Source organism: Pseudopodoces humilis, chromosome 25, assembly GCF_049639895.1.
Source record: "Pseudopodoces humilis isolate 2021_Gansu_Grassland_sample_001 chromosome 25, ASM4963989v1, whole genome shotgun sequence".
Taxonomy (NCBI): Eukaryota; Metazoa; Chordata; class Aves; order Passeriformes; family Paridae; genus Pseudopodoces; species Pseudopodoces humilis.
Window position 1 is genome coordinate 306,407 of NC_142224.1, and position 20,292 is coordinate 326,698.

The 20,292-nt window shown below is 40.4% G+C and overlaps 1 protein-coding gene across 1 annotated transcript in view; it reads right to left on the minus strand.

Moving 5' to 3' along the window:
- The window catches only part of BARX2 (BARX homeobox 2), a 34,351-nt gene extending 16,766 nt beyond the window's left edge, over positions 1 to 17,585 (minus strand). Inside the window, exon 1 of the mRNA XM_005528486.3 lies at positions 17,381 to 17,585. Coding sequence (XP_005528543.1) covers positions 17,381 to 17,585 — 205 coding nt within the window. The remainder of the gene's footprint in view (positions 1 to 17,380) is intronic.
- Between the last annotated feature and the right edge of the window lie 2,707 nt (positions 17,586 to 20,292).

The following is a 20,292-nucleotide window of genomic DNA, read 5'->3' on the forward strand; positions in this document are numbered from 1 at the left end:
GAATGCAAATGATACATGAGCAGGTTTTGTTCACAGCCTGCCTATCCTTTGTGGTTGCCAATTAGTTCAGTGGTCTTAACCCAGCTCTGGTGGCTGGGGTAAGGAGGAGAGATGCACAGGGAACAAAGATGAGCATAATGGAGATCCAAGTGTTATTCTAGAAAGCTGAAACCCTGTTAACAGAATCTAGAGCACCCTGAAAGAGGATTTCTTCCAAACCTGATCCTTTTTTTTTTAATAAGCTGACTATGTTATAGCTTCCATAAGCACAGAGCATGGTTATTTTTATCTTCTTCACATCAAATAACAGCACACACATGTCACCTCACAGATCCAATCTTAACCGAAAAAGAATGAATTGAGGACAACTAAGCTTTCACTTTTTGGATGGGGAAAAATTCACAGCTGTATTTCCAGGTTACAGAAACCTTTCATTGCCAACCATTCTGCAACATAAAAATCAGTCCTGGCAACTTCATTCCTGAAGCAGCTTCCTTGACTTCAGGACTTCTCTGTGTTATATAATGTCAGTCATGAGCTGAAGATGTTGAAAGAACTATCAGTCATGGCTCCATCTCATCCTCTACCTGCAGCCATGAGTGTCCCATATGGACATGGGGAGGTGGATGCTTCCACCAGTTATACCCCAGTCTCCCAGCAAACTGATTGATGGGAGCCAAGACCCAGAGTGCTCATTCCAGGGTCAGTGGCATATTGGGGTTTTCAGCTGAAACACAAAGCGAGTTTTACTCCTACAGAAATTCATCTCATCTCAAAATATAAACTGAAATGTGTCTCAAAGATGGGCAGTCCCCAAAAGGACACACCCAGTGTGTAACCAATGAGCAGTTCCATGAGAAAAATATCAGAGTTGCAAAACACTTCGGAGGCATGAAACCAGGTACGTGCCAGAAAAGTGATGGCAAGGTTTTCCCAGATACCAGGCAGTCCATACCACAGCACTGACAGAAGGATGAGCCAGAGATTCCAGCTGGTGAGCTCCAGCTGTCCTGACCTCCTCCTGCTCAGAGGAGCTGAGGCTGCCCCATCCCTGGAAGGGTTCAAAGCCAGGTTCGATGGGGTTTGGAGCAACCTGGGATAGCAGAAGGTGTCCCTGCCCATGGCTGGAACTGGATTAGATTCCAACCCAAAACCATTCTGGATTTCCATGATTCAATGATCAACAAATGCAAGCCCTCACTCACGTCCAACATTAGTCTGTGCGATTTTTTTCTGTTCTGATATGAAGTCAGTCAAGAAAACACTGTTTTCACATCCCCAGACAAATTTAGATTAGACTTTGGGTAGAGGTAAGGCCCTAATTAATCATAATGACGGAATTAGGTTTCTACAGTGCTCAAATTCAGCCTTAATTGTGAATTAATGCCCTTATGCACAGAAATGTTAGAAGGACAAGTGTTGCTGCAAACAGCTCCAATCTAGAACTACAAACATGCCCCTGGAAATGCTCTGATTTAGGGATTTAGGTGGGAAATTTAGAGATTCAGATGGAAAAGCCTCCCTCAATCTAAGATTTGAAGCCAAAGCTTTGGTTATCACCCACCTCTGGTTTCATCAATTCATGGATTTACCTCAGAGTTTCCTATAGCCCCTGTCACTGGGAAATGTGGCATTGCTGTGTTCCACAGGGATGCTGGGGCTTCCAAAGCCAGTTATAAAAGAGGCAAAAAACAACACAGCCCTTTTTTTCCTTCACATGTAGGTGGTTGTATAATTCCCACTACCATAAGAAACAGCTCCAGCCTGATGGGAATATTGTCACATTCCCACTGACTTTACTTTGGCCCATAAAAGCACCAAAATAACAGAGTTCTGTTCACTTAGGTGTAGATTTTGGGGAAATAGGACCTCAGGCACAGTATTTCCATCTCTGGCACTGCCTTAATTTTCAATCTTAGCCAACTCTCTGAATCCCACTGGACTTCTGTTTTCCCCACATGCAAAACAAGGGTGATAACCCCAGCCACACTAGTGATATGAAAGGACTCAACAGCATGGCTGCTGAGGGAAGGCAGTGGTGTTGCTATCTCCCAGCTCTCTGCAGACATTGCACATTAATACATTGCATTAGTGCATTAGTGCTGTGTTGAAAACTCTCTTTTGTGTCACACAATTATGAAATTCCTTAATGTGCTACTAAAATATATGTTAATTTTGAAGGAATACATGTGTCCTGCTCTTGTGCAAGCAGCAATGTTTCCACAGGAACTCCTCCAATAACAGGCACAGATGCAGTGTGTGGCTTTTCCAACAAAAATAGCTTTTTAAGATCAATTTTTAAAATGTTCTCCTCACCCAAGAAAGACATTCTGCCCAGGATCAGCCATCCCTGCCAATTTTAACATGATGCTGATCTAAATAATTCTGCTGGGAATATTTTATGTATCTCCCAAATCTCTCCACTACCAGACTGATTTGGCACTGCTGGGAAGAAGTGCATCTTAGATTTGGCATTTCCACATGCAAACAGACAAGATCTTTACATCAACAGCGTTTTCATTAAGCTCAGAAATAGGGGGCTGTATCCCACTTGGAATACTATTAAGCTGTCCAGAGAACTTAGGCAATTATTGGCAATTACTGCTCTCTGATGAAAACACCCAACACTGCTGACCCATGACAGGAATTGGTTTGCTCTGCTCAGCAATGGTGTGATAGTTCTGAGGGAGCTTTTAAATTCTGAGACCCAACAGAGCCTATAACTCACATTTGGTGAACCACATATGAAAACTGTTCAAATTTAATTTTTTTTAAAACATCCTACTCATCTTTTCCTCTCTGTTGAAGTATTGATGCCATGCCCTCAGCTGTTTCTGTTTCCATCCCAGGAGATCTGCTGGGAAGGAAATCCAAGGACTTTCAGTTTATGTAGAGCTTTCAAAAGATTTACTTGAACACTGCATCCCATTTCATTGCCTTGAAATAGATTTTCTCCAATTAATAAAAAGTGTTTTTAAAAGTATTTTTCTTCCTTACTTTAAGCCATTCTACAGAAGTTAAAGCCTTGACATTAGATGGATGCAATGCTGAATCCATACGAATATAAACATATAGTTGGTTAATAAAACGGTGAGTTCTGTGTTTACTCTGTGTATTCCAACCACTGTAAACACTCTACCACCAAATTTTTTACACCTACAAACTGACAAAGAGGAGGGAAAAATGCAATTGAAACTGCAGCAAAATCAGAAACTTATAATCTGATACAAAAATTGTCTCAAATACCTGAAGATTTCAAATTCTTTTAGTCCTTTATTTAAAAAAAAAAAATGAAGAAAACAAAGTTTAAGGCATTTGAATAGCTTGCCCCTTCCAAATGCATAAAGTTTCAGAATGACAACACATTCCTACTTGTTTCCAATTCAGAGGGAACAAAGTAAGAATCTTGAAGGGAAAAGAAAAATCCGGTATGAAAAAATAATTTTGTAAGCCGTCTTCTCACACATTAAAAGGAGGAAAGGAAAAGGCAAATTTAAATTATTTTCTACTCTCTGTGGGTCACCTTTCATTAAATTGCTGCCAATGAAACACACTCCCACCAGGACGTTAACATCTAATTTTCAGTGCTGCTGGGGTGAGAAGCCTGAATAAAAATAAATGGCTTCTCCAATGAGACACATCATCCATTGTCAGCATGTAAAACAGTCATTAATCACAGCACAACCTGCTTATTATGGGCATTCAAGCACTGGCAATACAAATGCTTATAAAACAGGGGCTCCTTTCACAATTCCCTGCCCTTGTCTCTCAATAGTTTAGAGGATTAACCCTTTTGCAGTGAGGGATGGGCAAACTGGTTTTGCCTAATTCCAAACCAACCTGACATCATGGGTTCAAAAGTTCGACTTGAACTCAAACATTCTCAGGTGCAGTTTGTGCTGAGGGAACAAAGAGCTCAAGGGGAGGTAAGGGAAGGAAGATAGCAAAAGAGCAAATTGAAGAACCCTATGGGGCATGGACTAAGTGTAAAAATCCAGTAAGAGACAAAGGATGGATAAAAAATTGTGATGAAAGAGTTGAAATTCTTGCAAAGTAATAAACACGGTTTTGTCTTAACACCTATCTTAAAGTGATTTGTGGAGAAGTCCCTTCCTACAGAATTCCCTCTGCTGGGAAAAAAACAACAGGATTTTACTTGTACTTAATTAGTACTCATGAAGAGCACAGTTAAATATACACAGTCCCCACTGACCACATGACTTTGGGCTTCTCTTCGTTTCTTAGCAAGGGATTTTAAAATACTTGACACTAATGTGTAATGAATCACCATTTTTCTTTAAAAAATGGGAAGGATGAGGAATTCAGCTGGGTCTATGTCACATATGAATTCAAGGACAAAGCCCTGTAGGGATGGGCCAAGCACAAAGCACTGCCTGCAAACCTCTCAGCCCTTCCCTGGACTCTGCAAAACCCAACTGCACTCAGTTATCCCTGCTACCAACACGGTGTGTCCCAAGCTGCCAGATAAATGAATGCTCAGCAGAAAATGGTCATTTATTTGCAGTCTGATGCAATTCCTTTACTTTTTCCACACACCCAAAACTTCTATTGACTTCAAGGAGAAAATAAGTGGGGACAGGAGGGAAATCAACGTACTGAGAAAAGCAGTGTTTGGACATCTATGCAGCATGCAAAAATATCTAAGCCCCACTATTTACTGACAGTTGTAACAAGTGAAACACCCAAATGAAGAAAATTCTTGTGGAGAAAAACTAGATGAGGTGTGTATTTGAATTTTCTCCTGAGGTATAAACTGGCCCCAGGTTAACCAGAGTTGGTAATTTGTCAAACACTTAAGTTTGTCATCAACTGGACAAGTACTTCCAATGTTGGTATCAATTACTGGAGGCAAATGACCCATGATTGGCTTGGGGGAAAACAAACATTTTGAAAAGACAAATTAATAGTCCGTCACATTTTAAATTATACTAAAGCTACATGCCAGGTACTGGAAATGAACACTTAACTTTCTTCTGGGTGGATTTTTCAGTTAATTAACATTGCAGCAATGGGTGGTGGCAGCAATTCCATTATAATTTACTCCATATGTAAGTCAACCCTTCAGAGGCATGACTGGTACAGAGTAGAGAGGAATACATCCCAGCAAATCATCAGCAAGGAATTAAAATCAAAAATAGCTTGAGTTAAAAGAGACTCACAAGGATCATCAAGTCCAACTCCCAGCCCTGCGCAGGGCAAAATCACACCTGAGGTACTCAGAAATTCAGCACTGGCTGTACTTGCTACAAGTAGAACTATCAGGAGTTTTTCCAAGGTATTTCTTCTAAAGGAAAGGTTTTCTTTAAGCAAAGTCACTGTCAAGACACTGTGATGAATGAAAGGCTTCCCAGTATCCTTCACTCCTAAAAGAATTTTATATCCTGTAATTTACTACAGGAAAGCACCATTTTTATTTTGTGTGTGGAAATTCAGAGATAAAAACCACCAGCAGGTGAGAGCTTCATTGATGTGTTTGCTTTTTCAAAGGCACCCACCCCCAAAGCTGAGCTCGGTGGTGAGCCAAGGCTGTGCCGAGCAGTGTCTGTGAAGAGGGAACAGTAATGCTCAGGTTTTAAAAAGCTGCCAACCGATTTTAATGCATTTTTTACAAGTTGCATAATGATTAATTGTGCTAATATTGAAAAGAAAGAAATAAGGCCTGGATCACAGAAATCAGCTTTTTCAAACATATTAAAGCCACAGAGTCACCAGTTGCCATTGAAGTGTCTCACTGCTTTCATGGCAGTCGTTTTGCTCAGCGACAGGGAAAAAAAGGGACAGTATTTTTCCATGGTAGAGTATGTGCCACAGAAGTCCTGTACTAACGTTTATCACAGCTCCGTCCCTTTTTCCTGATTAAAGCTGCTGGATGGGTATAATTTTTCCCCTTCTCCAAAGGCCAAATTTCTATTTCATAGTTGCCAACTCTGTAGAATGTGACAGTGGAAGCTATTAATTGATCCTTCTAATAATAGAAAACAAGGAAAACAGAAAGGCCAAAACAGTTACAAAAACTGTGACAGAACAAAAGAAAAGGAAATGATTTGCCAAACTGAGTTTTCCAGACCAAGGCCCAGTCCATGGAGCCAGGTACACAGCAATAAGACACTCTAGCACTCCCATGCCAGCTGAGCACGCAGTCATTTCCACACATGTCCAGCACCTCCATCCTCCACAAAGGACCTCTCACAGAGCCACAGTGATGTCATGCCATTAAAACCAGGCTCAGGCCCTATCTTTCATTTTAGCACAACTGCTACAAAGACAGAAACCAAACCAGACCAATCCCACACCTGCAGAAGTACTTTCAGCACTTGGCATGGACTGGTAGATCGTCTGTGCAGACGAATTTAGTTCAGCCAGAAATGGGAATGATCCCAGTGAACAGACATTCCCTGCTGTCTGCACTGCTTGCCATAACGCAAGGTTTTGATGGAATGGCACTTGGGATGTGGAGCTCTGACCCCCCCATGACAGTCAGACAAATGCAAGCCAGGAAACCCTACATCTGCACTTGGAGCTGCTCCCTGGCTCTGCTGGAAAATGGATAGGGAGGAAAAATTCCGAGGACAGAATGAAAATAATCAATCCAAAATGTATTAAAAATATATAAGTTATCTTAAAGGAAGCCTGTGAATTACAATTTAAAAGATAACCTGCCCAATTGTGTGAAAACACCGCCATACTTGAATTCATTTATAAATCCACCCTTTTATCATGTAGATTATTTCTTTTTAAATAATATTTTGGATGCTATACTTTTGTTCAGCTGAAAAACAGATGAATATCCATAACCATTCCAGTTTTGGGATTAGCTCATGTAAAAGTTTCATTAATTTATGAGCTGATACTTACACAAGTAAGCTCTCTAAATCTTGACAATTAGATGAAACAGCAGCAGGATTTCTACAATCTCCTTTCAGTCATCTTTGCTGCCTCTTCTGATGCAATCACTTCAGCAGCAAGTCTGTGATGGACAAATTCATCTACAGTATCAATGGCTGTGACATCTCTTCATAACACACAGGTGTTCTGGGGATTAGGCACCAGCCAAAGAGGTCTCTGTCACAGCCACAAGAAAAAGGCTTTTAATAGGGCTGTACAAATAAAATCAAATCAGTTGGGATTTCATAAATGCTTTTGTTTTAATGTAATTTAAGTGCTGAACTGCCTTACAGTAATGCGCTTTAAAATGTTTACAGTTAAGGCATAATTGAATTTGACTCATTTTGGCCCTGATCCAGCTATGATTTAATTGACTTCAGTGGGAGTTGGACTGGGCTCTAAGTAATTTTAACTAAAGTAATCCATCAATTGTTCCTCACCCACTTCATCAAACTCCTTCCTATCATTTATGATTGCTCTGTAATTTATTGCAACAAGGTGAAACTAACCCTTTTAATTTCTGGCACGGCTTCCTAACCCTCAGTGGAGAATTTCACCATATGCAGCCACCTAAACCAGACCTGCTCGAGGAAAACTGAGAGCACAACACAGCTGAGGCCCAAACCTCCTGGTGCTATCCACAGGAACCTCCAAATACCAGCTCCTCCATGGCTTAGTCACGACAGGAACAAAATGAACTGTTACCAAAACTGTCAAGAGGAGCCTTGGAACATAACAGGCAGAAGAGTGAAGTGAAATGCATTCACAAACACTCACAAATATTTCTGGTGAAAAAAATCCCATTTGCTTCAGACATCTCACCATTTTATTCTATCAATGATTACACTACTGGTTTCTATTTCAGGGGGGCTTGTCATATTTTTCCTCTTTGAGCCAAAGGATTAAACACCATCCAGAGAAACAGGCCTTCCATAAGGCATATCATGTTATGTGCAACATGCAATGAGACATTTTCATAATAAAGTACCACCACTGATAATTTTATTTCAAATATGACAGGTTAATCTGTCATAGAATACACTGTTTAAATAACAACAAACATATCAGGCACATTTCTCTGTCTTCTAAGAGGAAAGGGCATGTTTTTATCAAAGCTTCAACCCTCCTGTGCTTGCACAACAGAGCTGTTTTTTAATGGCTCAACGTAGGCAGCTCTGCACTGAATGTGGCAATTGGCACCTGCACACTCCAAGGTACAGGAACTTGTTGCTTCAACATTAGTTCTCAAGATGTCTATTAAAATTTAATGCAGATGAAATTCAACCCCTGAAAGGTAAAATAAATCCCAGTTTAAAAAAAAAATAAAAAAATTCACTGGGAAAAGTAGCCATTAACTGCTCGGTGACTTGCAAACTATTCACTAAAAGAAATATCCAAAGGCAAATGGTGGCCAAGTGTTTAAAGATGACTTAGTGACTACATGGAAAGCTGTCTTATTCTGATGAAAATCATAAAAATGAGTAGTAAGATTATCCAAAATACAGGGCAAATATAAATACTTCCAATTCAACCCCTTCTCTGCATGAGTCATCCTGTTGGAGTCAGAAAACGAACTACAGGAATAGAAACCAGTGGCATGTCAAAAAATTTACAAGATATGACCTGAACATACATATTTAAACACTGAAAGGTTAAGATCACTGAAAGGTTGTTGCTTGGAGAAAAGACCATATATTTGCAAATTTTCTGTTATCACATATCCAAAAGGAATTGCAATTTTGTTGTATGGGAAGTTCTGGAAAACTGGTTTTTTTCTTTCATTTATTCATTAAAAAAAAAAAAAAGAAAAAAAGTGTGTGATTTTTATAAGAGCAAAATGGAAAACAAAGCGGATTTATCTGTTAAGGTTCTTTCAGGTTCTAAGTTTTAGACAGAACTTAAGTATTCTGGATGTGTTAGCTTCAGTCCAAAGAGTTTGAATATGAGTGCAGGGGTCCATGTTCAGGAAGATAGAGGTTTTTTTTGAAAGACTGTTCTTCACCCTTCTCTTCAGTTACTTAAATGGATCTCACCTGTTCCCAAACATCTGAAATACCTGCAGCTGGTATCTGGGTGTTCTGAGCTGTGTTCTAGCCAAGAAGAAAGGTGCATGAGTGGAAAAGGGAAAATACTGTAAAATGGAAAATATTAAGTATTACTGTCTTAGCCATGTCCTAATACCAAATCTCTGTATTTTTAAAGGTGTAATTAAAGTGTAACCTTGGGAATTCTAGATTAGAAATCTCTCAGCTACATTATCCTACAATCCTGGGAACCCAAGAAATAATGGATAACATCAGACATCAACTGTTCAGCTTCCATTAAGTTGTCCTTGTGATCCTATTCTATGACAAACTTTACACAAATACAACTGAGATCACAAAATAGGTCCCAAATTTTCCAAGGAACTGTTATTTCCTATCAAGTGAAGCTCTTGAACATGTTCTGGGTTCTGCAATCCAGTTGGAGCAAGTCTTACATAGAAATTACTTTAAATATTTGGGTGTAACTTTCTCTTATTGAAAAAGAAAAATAAATAAAATTTTGCAATACTGAAAGTGACTTCATTGCTTTGCCAAATGTCTCATAAAAGGAAAGTGCCATAAAGTTTTGCTTCAGCCTTTAGAAGATAAGTTTTCAGTATTTTATTCCTTACTGAGTATTTTCTCTGGACTGATTTTGCACATACACACACTTTTTAAACCTCTCCCTTGTCAAGTTAAATGATAACATTTTGCTTTGCTCTGAACTGAAAAGGACACATAACCATTATTTCTTCAATCTACCAACAATCCAAAGCATTAATTTTTCTGACTTCTTCTATTTTCACTTGGATATGATGCAATTTTGTACACGGCCTGCAAATGCAAACCCAGTTTTCCAGCGGCTCCAAGCAGGGCCGCAGTCACTTCTGACACTGGACAAGTTATCAAGGGCTGAGCAGAAGAAACAGATCAGCCGAATCAAGCAATTAAATCATTTGAGCAACCAGAGCAGAGCTTTTCTCCAACCCAGCATTGGATTTAGAAAAAACTCAAGCCACTGCACTGATCAAGTGCCACCAGAGCTCAGTTCCTGATACGATGATCAATTCTGCCTCTACCATCCACTGTGTGCATTCCATGCCAATCTGCCTTCCCTACAGGCCTGCACCGAGGGCAGGAAAGTGACCTGGAGCTAGCTGGAAAAGCACAGATTTTGTTCCATCACCCAAACCTGCTCACAGCACTCCTATCCGCAGAAAATCCCCCCTGAAGGTGGATCAATGCCCCGATCCACACATTGCCAGAGTTGTGATCCAGAGAGCTGTCACCACACTAAGATGGGAAAGAAATATACTGTTCAACACAATAGAAGAAAAAATACAAAGTCTCCTTAGTTACTGCCCTGCCCTGCTCCCCGAGCCTGGTGGGATGACAGGAGCTCAACACAACGCATCAGCTCTGAACATTCTCGATTCCTTTTCCTCACCTTCTCCAGCAAGGATTTTTGCCCTTGCTCATGCCCAGCTTGTTCTGAAGGCAGCAGTGCTGGGGGTCATTGATTCTACAGGATGAGATGGTATTTTCCTGCATTCTACAGAAGCAAGTTAAATAAAAGTCCTCAAAATAATAATGGCACTCGGTCTGCACTGCGCAGTCTCCATGAGCAGTGGCCAAATTGAGGACACTTTTAACAAAAGTGCTTCATTTAAACCTAACTCAGTGTGCAGATGGATTTAAACAGTGCTTCAGTGCCAGCTGTGAGGCTTTAGAAAATGAAGCGTAGGTGTCAATTTTCCCAGTGGAATCCCAGATTCATTAATGCCTCCTATTATAGCATTCCTCCACGATGCTTATTCATGCCCAACCACAACCACAATGCTGATTACTTGCCACAGTAGGTTTTATTGCAATCATTGGGGTGTGATCTGGTATGTTCACTGTAGTTTTGCCATTAATTCCTTTTATTCACTATTAACAGTACTGAGATAAGACATCAAAAGACAGTCTTTGTTACAGATATTTTAATATCTACCACTGAAATTTCTTTAGAGACAGATTTCTCTGCTCAGTCCTGAGATCTGCTTTCAAATCCATATTCGAATCTGGGTTTCCTTCTGAAATGCCACATCTAGTGGCATTTAACAGATAGTAACAGACAGCTGTGTATAATCCAACAGAGAAAGTTTACAGGCACTTCTCCAAGTATCCATTTATCATCATCCAGCCCATTATTATCCCCTATATGCCACTTTTGGCATTTCTGAACTAGATTTTCTGCTAAAAACATCAAAACACTTAAAACCCAAAATGGCTACCCTTAAAAACACTAGGCTCTTTAAAATTAACTGTTGTGCCCAAGCTACAGCAATTATGGAGGAATCCACTTTCAGTCCATAGGTTTGTTTCATTTACCTCAGTTGATAAAGTGCTCCTCATCCACAGACAGGCATTCCCTTGTAGGTCTAAAATAGACCAGGAGTTACGGAGAATTTGAGAAAACTCAGATTTTCCCAAAGTTGCAGCTGAATAAATCTCACTACAGGAGCAGAGACACAGTTCTGACAGGAAATCCTGACTTTTCTGGGTTTTCAGAGACAGCAGTGTAACTGTGACTGCACCTTCTGCCATTTCTAGTCAGAAATGTCATCTCTGAACTATCTTATGTCTATTAAACATACTCAGTAGCTTCACTAATACCGGATCAAAGACATCTACAGAGGAAGCACTTTGTATTTCTCAGGATTAATAGAATTCCTTTCTAATATTGCCTTTACTTTTTGCTACTCAACTATAGAATTCTATATAGAATATAGAATATATATCATTCTATATATATTGATCTTTGTAAACTCAACCAAATAAATAAAGGCAGTTTTCAAAGTAGCTTTTTTTTTCCTTCTTCATATGTTTGCACAAATAATCAGCAAAATTCCCAAACAACCTTGCAGAAATGCAGATTTCCACACGGAGACATTTTCATCTCTGTAATTTAGGTTGGCACCTATTATATAAACACACAGATTCATTTTGGCCTGCTTCCCTCAACATTTTGGGACACAGGTTTTTCATGGACTCAGAAGCCATTTAAGACATGTAGATCTCCTGAGCACTCACTTCACACAGCACAGGAGCAGAACTCTTTCCAAGACCTTGTACTATTGCCTGGGATGCCACTGCATTCCTGGCAGTGTCCTGGGGGATGACAATCCAGCCCCAGCTGCAGATGCCAGGCTTGGGGAATGTGGGACGCACTCAAGGCCAAGTGAGCCTGGCAGAAGGTGCCCCCACCACTCCACATCAGCTTTATTCAATGGGATTTATCCAGCTGTCATGTTCCAGACTGGAAACATGATGAATGGATGGCATCTCATTTTTCCCTGTGCTGGAACACACGCACTACATGGATTCCATTTTCCTTTCCCAAGCGTTCTGCCTTCCCCCAGGAATTCCATAACAAAATCTGTTCAGTTTAAAGGAGAAGATTCAGCAAATATTTGAGCAAAACAAATGGCTCCCACTCCAATTTTAAGTAATGTCCCACAGCAAAAACAAGCCTTGCTCATATTGAGGCCTTTTGGAAGATAATCAGAAGGAATCTTGTTGTGAGGTTGCACTTAAAACCTGAGCTATTTTAAGTCACAATGAATCTATTTTCTCACCGTGGTTTCCAAAAAAGGCTGAAGAGACTGGGTGAGGACCAGAAGGACCAAATCTCATACTTTATCTCCCAAGAAATGATCCCCCTAAGGCCCCAGCATGTGTAGGTACTGCTGAGTTTAATCCAGAAAATATTTATATGAGGCAAATGACAGTTCATAAGACCTCTTCAGAATAAGCAGCTCCCAGTTGCATCCTAAGATAAAACAACAGAAGACAGAAAGGGAACTGGAAGAGAAGAATTCAAGATTTGAACAATTCTATACTTGATACCTGCCTTCACTAAAATCCCAACCACACACAAATCCTGAATGTCTTGAACTCAACACACACCCCCCCCAAATTCAAACAAACTAAAGAATCCAATCACCAAATTAAAAATCCAAATAATAATTTCAAGAGAGCAAATAATAATTATTATTAATGTTCTTCAAAGGAAACTTTTTGCACAGACCAGCAAGCAGAGTAGTAAATTTTCAAAAAAGAAAAAAAACAAGTGGAGAAATTTAAGATTGCATTCACTTCCTGAAGTTGTGGTGCTTTTAAATGTACACAAAGCAATAGAATCCTCTTCAGCACAACTCCCCTAAAACCTAGGTAAATATTTTATATCTTAGCAGAAAATTCTCTCAGAAAATAAGCAAGGCCACACGGATCCAAGGTATATTTCTGCCTTGCGAGGTGTTGTTCTGATGTAGCAATTAAAGAGGAATCAGCACAGCCCTACCTAAGACATGGACTAGTAAAAAACGTTGGCATAAACATAAATTACTCTGCTGCTCATTAGGATTTAAATTATAAACCACTAAGATACATTTAAATTTGAGGGATTTTTTATGAGCTCTGGAATAGGGCCTGGTACAAATGAATACACGGCACAGACAATTAACGATTTGCATTACCAACTTTGCTGAAATAACTGAACTCTGCAATTGAAAGCAACACAATTCTTTTTAATACAGCCATCTCAATTCATTTGGGGAGTTTAAAAAGTCCATCCTTTTTAAATACCAGTATTACTGATTACTAACACACAATGTCAAAAATTCCACTAAGAGCAGAGATTTCACCCAACTCCTCTCGACACCCCAGACTAGTTTTCATTTTCAAACTATTTGAGTTCCTTTGATAAATAAGGAACTTTTCTAATTTGACCTTGTAATACTGCACACTGACAGTGTTCTTTGATTCTTTATCATGCCCAAAACTAACAACAAGGCAACTGGACTTTAAATCTATCCCTAAGCCAAGGTAATAAAAAATAGAGGAAACAAACTAGAAGCAGAGTAGGCATGCTACAAATATTTTTAACTGAAAAATTATATAAAGGCAATTTCAAAAGTGATTCCTATAGGACTCTGCTCAGTCAAAAAGTAACCATCAGCAATCACTGTAACAAACCAAGTACATGGACAGTGTATCGTTACGTTTACAAATTCATTAATTTATTGTGACATAATAGGAAAAGACAATAAAAATATAAGTATCATGAAACAAGATAAATAGTATTTTCGCTCAGCCATCACAGCCCAAAATATCATGCATCAAAATGGCATTAATCACCCTCTGAAAATATTTCTGGTCTTTAAAATTTTAATTATAATGGCTCTGAGCCCACACTAGCATTTTGTTAAAGATTTGGTATTGGTTCAGCCTTGTTTTTTTGCCTCAATAAACACCACAATACATGTTCATATACCAAACCTTAAACTAATAATGGAACATTTTCACAGAGAATTCCAGTTTTCTTTAAAAAAAAAAAAAAAAAAAGCTCTCTTCAGCAGGAATCTCCCCGGCGACATTAGCAAGCTTTGCATTAGACCTCACAAATGCTCCTCACAACTAAAATGCCAATCTTTAATCTCAAGATGCACCAGAAAAGTCCCAAATGCATCTTCCACCTCTTCTGCCTCTATTTGACAAATCTGTTTTGTTCCAATTCAGATACAGTCGATCACAGCCAAAAGAAAAACTCTTTTCTATTGAGTTAGCAAAGTTTTCCGATCGCTCTTCACTTAACCAGGGATATTGCTGCGTGTGCTACGTACACTGCACACGTACAACATCTTATGTCCTTCAGCTCCAAATAAATTATAAAGACATATCGGCCTTCTCTGACTTCACCCATGATGAAAGAAATATTAACTCTTTAGCGCATGAAAATGCCTACAAACCCTGACTCCTGCCTTGAGAAAAAGCCACTGAGGAGACGTTCAGCTGGAGTAACTCGTTACTCATCACTGTTACAAATGCTCCCAAGTCCCAAGTGTATGATGGTACAGTAACAAATCTCTGTGGTTTAAGACTAATTTTCTTAGATCGTGAGATCATGCTCACTCCCTTCCTGATTAACTCTGGAGGCAAAGGAAACTCAGGCAGTAAGTTAAATGCCATATAGTTTTAGTATATAAATATATAGCACATATATAATGCTATATTTCTACAGGGTTTAGCCCCCAGGTAGTTTGGGAGGGTTTTTTTAGTTTATTTTCACTCTGTGCATGTGTCTTTGTGGGTTTGTTTTTTTATTTTATTTTATTTACAGATTTATATTGCATATTTTTCAAATTCTTTCACATTTAGGTATCTTTTGTGGTATTGTACATTTCTTAGCCAATAGTTTCCTTTTATAAAAAATAAAATTCCAATTTCCTAATACACGTAAGACTTGAATTGCACCTGTACACCTTAGAATCTAGCAGTCTGGAAGTGTGGACTTTGGTAGCAGTTTCCCCTATGATTTTAATTCCACAAGCAAATCTCTCTCTGTACTTCACAAGTGCTTCAATTTCATACAGCTTAGTCCATTAGAAGCAGATATTCACAACATGGCCTGACATAGGGACAAGCCAGGGCTTGGGCTAGAAACACAACCTTGAGGGCAAATTCACTAAACATCCTGGGCACAAAGAGAAATAAGGCTTTAATTGAAGAGTGACCACAAGAGACTCACTAGCATCACTCTCAATCCACTGCTGAATCATATGAGGATTATTAATGATTATTTACTGAATATATGTCACCCTTGCAATGACACTGCTAGCTATACTTGACCCAGAACTATGTATTTTAAAAATCTTTCTCTTTTTTCCAGAGTCAAACCAGCTGATAGGAAGCACCTCACCCATCCAAAATCCCAAGGATCTATTAAGTGACATTCAGACATATTTTTTTATGCTGAGGTAGTTGTACATGCTTCTGAGCACTGATAATATCCATGTTACTACTCCTTTTGGGTGCTTTTCTAATTCTTCCTCTTTCTGTACAGTAAGAGAGAAAAGCCTCTTTCCTTGTCCTGGTGGACTGAGGTCTGCAGGCAGAATCGGGTGCTCCATGCGTCACTGTCACACACCAAACCCCTTCAGGATGTTTTGGCCAAGCACTGAATTTCACTACGCAGTAGCGAGGGATCAGCTCTCAAAAATTCCCTTGTCAGCAATATCTTGATTAACAACTTGTTCTTATATAAAATATGTCAGCAATTAGTTAGGGAAGGCAAGGGACGTCAAGCACAAATTGGCTGGAAGAAATAAATGTTGACGGAAGATCACATTGTTCATGCAACTTCTTCCCAAAAGCTGGTCATCACGGGTCTTAATTCTGATCCAGCCTCCTAATCCCTCCTGGATCTTTAATAACTAGTATTTACAAAATAAATAGTGAGGTTGAAGGAAGATTTATGCTTGGAGCAAGGATTTACTCTACTTGTCAAACTCTTAGAGTACCCTAGCAGCAACTTTTCTATCAGCACAGGTCTGCTAAGAGCTGAAAAGATCCTTCTTATGTATATTCAGCAATAAAAACCCACAAACGAAACCAGCAAACCTAAGCCAAACTAGGCCTTGAGGTTTTAAACACAACCTAATACAAGGGCAAAATGAACTTTTTCCAGCAAAGAGAAGGAGGAAAAATAGAATTCTATGACCTTGAAATAGGTATTATTTTTATTGGTAATTACTCCTTTACAAATATTTTTCAATAGCTAAGAGTTTTTGAAGAATGTATTTTTAAGTTGCAGTTTCATAATCTAATTTCTCTTGATACAATATGTATCACCATTGGAAGTACACGGCAGAAATCTGGAAAACTGCCTGCTTCACCAGAAAAGGGGAGTTTTAAAAATATTTTTAAAAATCTGGAATGTATTCTAAGAATACTATTTTTACTTTTAATGTGGATTTTTAAACGCCCACATTAGACCAGTCTGCTTGTGAAATTTTATAATGCCCATGGTCAAGCCCTGATTGCTCACCGTGTTGCCTGTGCAGGGCAGAGCCGCTTGTGTGTATTTATTTGTGGTGTCTGCAAAATCTTCACAAGTATTTTCCCATCTTTGCTGTTAGAAATAACCTACGTTCTTTCAAAAAAAAAGAGAATTTAAGGTAGAAAAAAGTGCCTCTATAGATTTTTTTCTCCTTTTCACAATATTTCTAGTAATTTCTTTGTACTCACACAGACATAATGGAAAAAACACTGAAGGTTTCAATGAGCGTAAGATGAAGGACGATTTCTACAGGAGCTGGACTCCGTAGAGCTCCTTAACTCGTTATCATTAGCACTGGTTATAGACGGGCTCCATGTACACCGCGACGACGACTCGGCTGAACCCCACCACTACTCACTGCCAGTAACTAAGGACTGATAGTAACAGACAGCTGCTAGTTACTGATCGCAGCTAACAGCAATCGCAGGGAGTGGGGATGGAGTGTGAAAGCCGGGCTTCGCTCAGGCAGGGCGTGGGGGGGATGAAACAGCGAGAAACGCAGCGGCCGCTCGGCCCAGACCCCGGCCCCGGGGATCCTCGCTGCGGGCCCCGCTGGGCCCAGGCTTACCGGCGCAGGAGTGCAGCGGCTTGGGCCGGACCAGGAGCGACGGGCAGACGGAGTACAGGGAAAGTTTCTCGAAGTAGTCGCAGGTCTCCTTGGAGAGGATCTCGTCGATCATGAAGGTCTTGTAGCGCCTCCTGCCTGCCTTGGGCCGGCCGGGCACGGGCAGCCGCGCCGGGGGCTGCGGGCCGGGCTGGGGCTGGCCGTGCATGGCGGGAGCCCTGCGGGGCGGCCAGAGCCGCGCCCGGCTCGCATGGGCTCCCCGGGCCTGTCCCCGCTGTGCTGAGCGCCGCAGGCTCCCCGCTATATAAAGCCGCCGATAAGCATCTCTCCCATTGCTCCGCAGCCTTTTTAGGAGGCTCGGGCTGTCAATCAGGGCGCCCGCTGCTCCCCGCCAGCACCATTGTTACCCTGCGCCGGGCTGGGAGGATCCGCCGCTCCTTTCCCCTCCCTGCTCGCTATTTTAAGATACTGGGGTGTGTGGCTTCTTTTTTTTTTTTTTTTTTCCTCCCCCTCCTCCTCTTCTCTAGATTGTAATTATCTAACAAAGTTGAAATGCGGGCTGCCGGAGCAGAGCGCCGCGTTCCCGGCCCCGACAGCTTTCCCCGAGCAGCGTGAAACCTATTCCCAAGCCGCAAAGTGCCGGAGAGTGGCAGAGGGGGAAAAAAAATCCTGTTTATAGGTGCCTTGCAGGAGCACCGAGTAGAAGTTCTTTTTCTCCGGAGCAGCATTACCTCGTACCCAAGTCTGAGATTATTTTCTGGCAGATCCCTGCTTAGTTCAGCTGGATTTTTGCAAACACGAGCTTTCAGCCCCTTCTGCTGACGGGTGCTGGAGGCTTCCTCACTGGAAGTTTTCCTATCAGGCTGTGGGGCTGAGTTGTATTTCTCATCTCCGTGGCCTCCGACGGGAATCAGAACACCCTACTCAGGGAAAGGTGTATCAGGAGGAATACTCCGGATTAACTGGTTGCTGCGGGTTTTCCAGAACCCACAGCCAGCTCACTAGCTTTAAAGGGGTAAAGAAAGGCTCATTATAGAGATTTGCCACCCCCTAAAAAATATTATTTGAAGGTTTCACATAAGGATTTAAATATAATCTGCAAAAAGTTATCAGCCATCCTTCAGTTCTCATGCTTTGGCAATCCAAATGGCAGCAAACTTATTTTAGTAACAGAAAGCTCAATCTGTTTATGCAAAAGGCAACAACCATTTCAAACTCTCATCAGCAATTTGAACAACTTTTATTTTTTTCCACTGTATTTTTTAAAAGCATTCAAAACACTGTGAACTGTCTTTAAGCTCTTTTGTAAAAGCACAACTTATTTTTTCAATTCAAAGTTTCATTTAACTTCAGCAATACAATTGCTCATTTATAGAGACTCAAAATCAAAATAAGACATTTGCATTGTCCACACATTGTCAAAACTGGAAGGCAGATGCAAGAATATATCAAACTTTTGATATATCCATTGAACTTTTTTCTTAAAACTTCATTACATTTTTTTTTAAAACATAGCACAGCAAATTATGTTAAAACAAAGGTAAAGCAAAGTGTTTTGTTCATTTTAAACCATTGGGATGACATTCTTATTCGAAATAAATTGGTTGGAAATGGTTTTATTTATTTTTATTTTGAGAAACTAGAGTGATCTTACAATGAGGAATTTAACTAGAATGATAACTAGGGAGTTCAAGAACTCCTCCACGACGTTATAAGTCTTTTAAAATTACTTATACTGCTGCTTTAATTCCTAAACAAACTACGGATATTTGAGATGAACTGACTTTGTTATGAATGTATTTTTATGAGTACTCGCTTCTTCATTCATACATAAAACATTTCAGGAGCACATTTTCTTCATCTTTTTCAGACACTTTTTCTTCCTTTTTTAGGAAACTAAGTAATTACCAGTAACATTAACTTCAGCAATTATTACTTGCCGATAATTATTGAAATGAATACTTTGGAAGCAACAGTGCACAAACCACTGATTTAAGCCCTAAAGCAGCAGTAAATGGCATTTTACTGCTCTGTGTTTCCTCGGGGTCCAGCCAGGAGCTGCAGCCCCCTACCCCCACTTCAAATTTTTCCTGCTTTTCCTGCCTTTGTAAAACCTGACACAAGACAACAGGGGAATGTTTCCTGAAGAGTATTCCAGGAGCTTGACTAGATCCAGCCCAGAAATCAAGAGCAGAAGCAAACTGTGGGCTCGCCGAGCTTGCACACAAGTGACAGCAGGACAAGAGACTCTGCTTGTCTTTAAATGTTTCTTTCTCACATCTGAAGGGCTGAATATCCATCCAGAGGTGTGCGGCTGGCACCTCTGTCCATACTCTAGAAATGTGATGTCCTCACCTGAGCCCAAGCAGATGAACTGGCAGGTGGGATTAGCCTACACTGACACATCTCTAAAAAATTTATTTCTTTTTATTAATGTTTTTTTAAAAGCAAGTGGCCAGAGCAATACTGTGAGTTATGCCGATGAAACACACGCTGGCTGTCAATCAAAAAGGGAGTGCTTTGGTCAGGAATAATCAGGGGTTTTGTTTTCAAAATTAATGAAGTGGCTGGAATAGCTAACATCTGCCAAGGGGACTCAAACCCTGAGCAGCTGTTGGAGCCCCAGGACTCTTCGATGTAGGATGGCCTTACTGGTAAGTGCTTCTCCCTGAGGTTTCTCTCATGGTTGAGAGCTGGGAGCGGACGGGAGGCTGGGAAGTGAAAGGCACATTCAGGAAGGTTTGGAGGCCAGGAGATTGGACGCAGTCTGTGTGTGCCAGGCCTGCACCTGCATGCCACAAACGGCAGCCAGGCAGCCACGGACCAGGATTTCTGCCCTTTTCAAAGAGGGAATTCATCCAAGGGACACGATCCTCCATTTCACTGACTAAGGCATTTTTCAATCAGAATTGAGG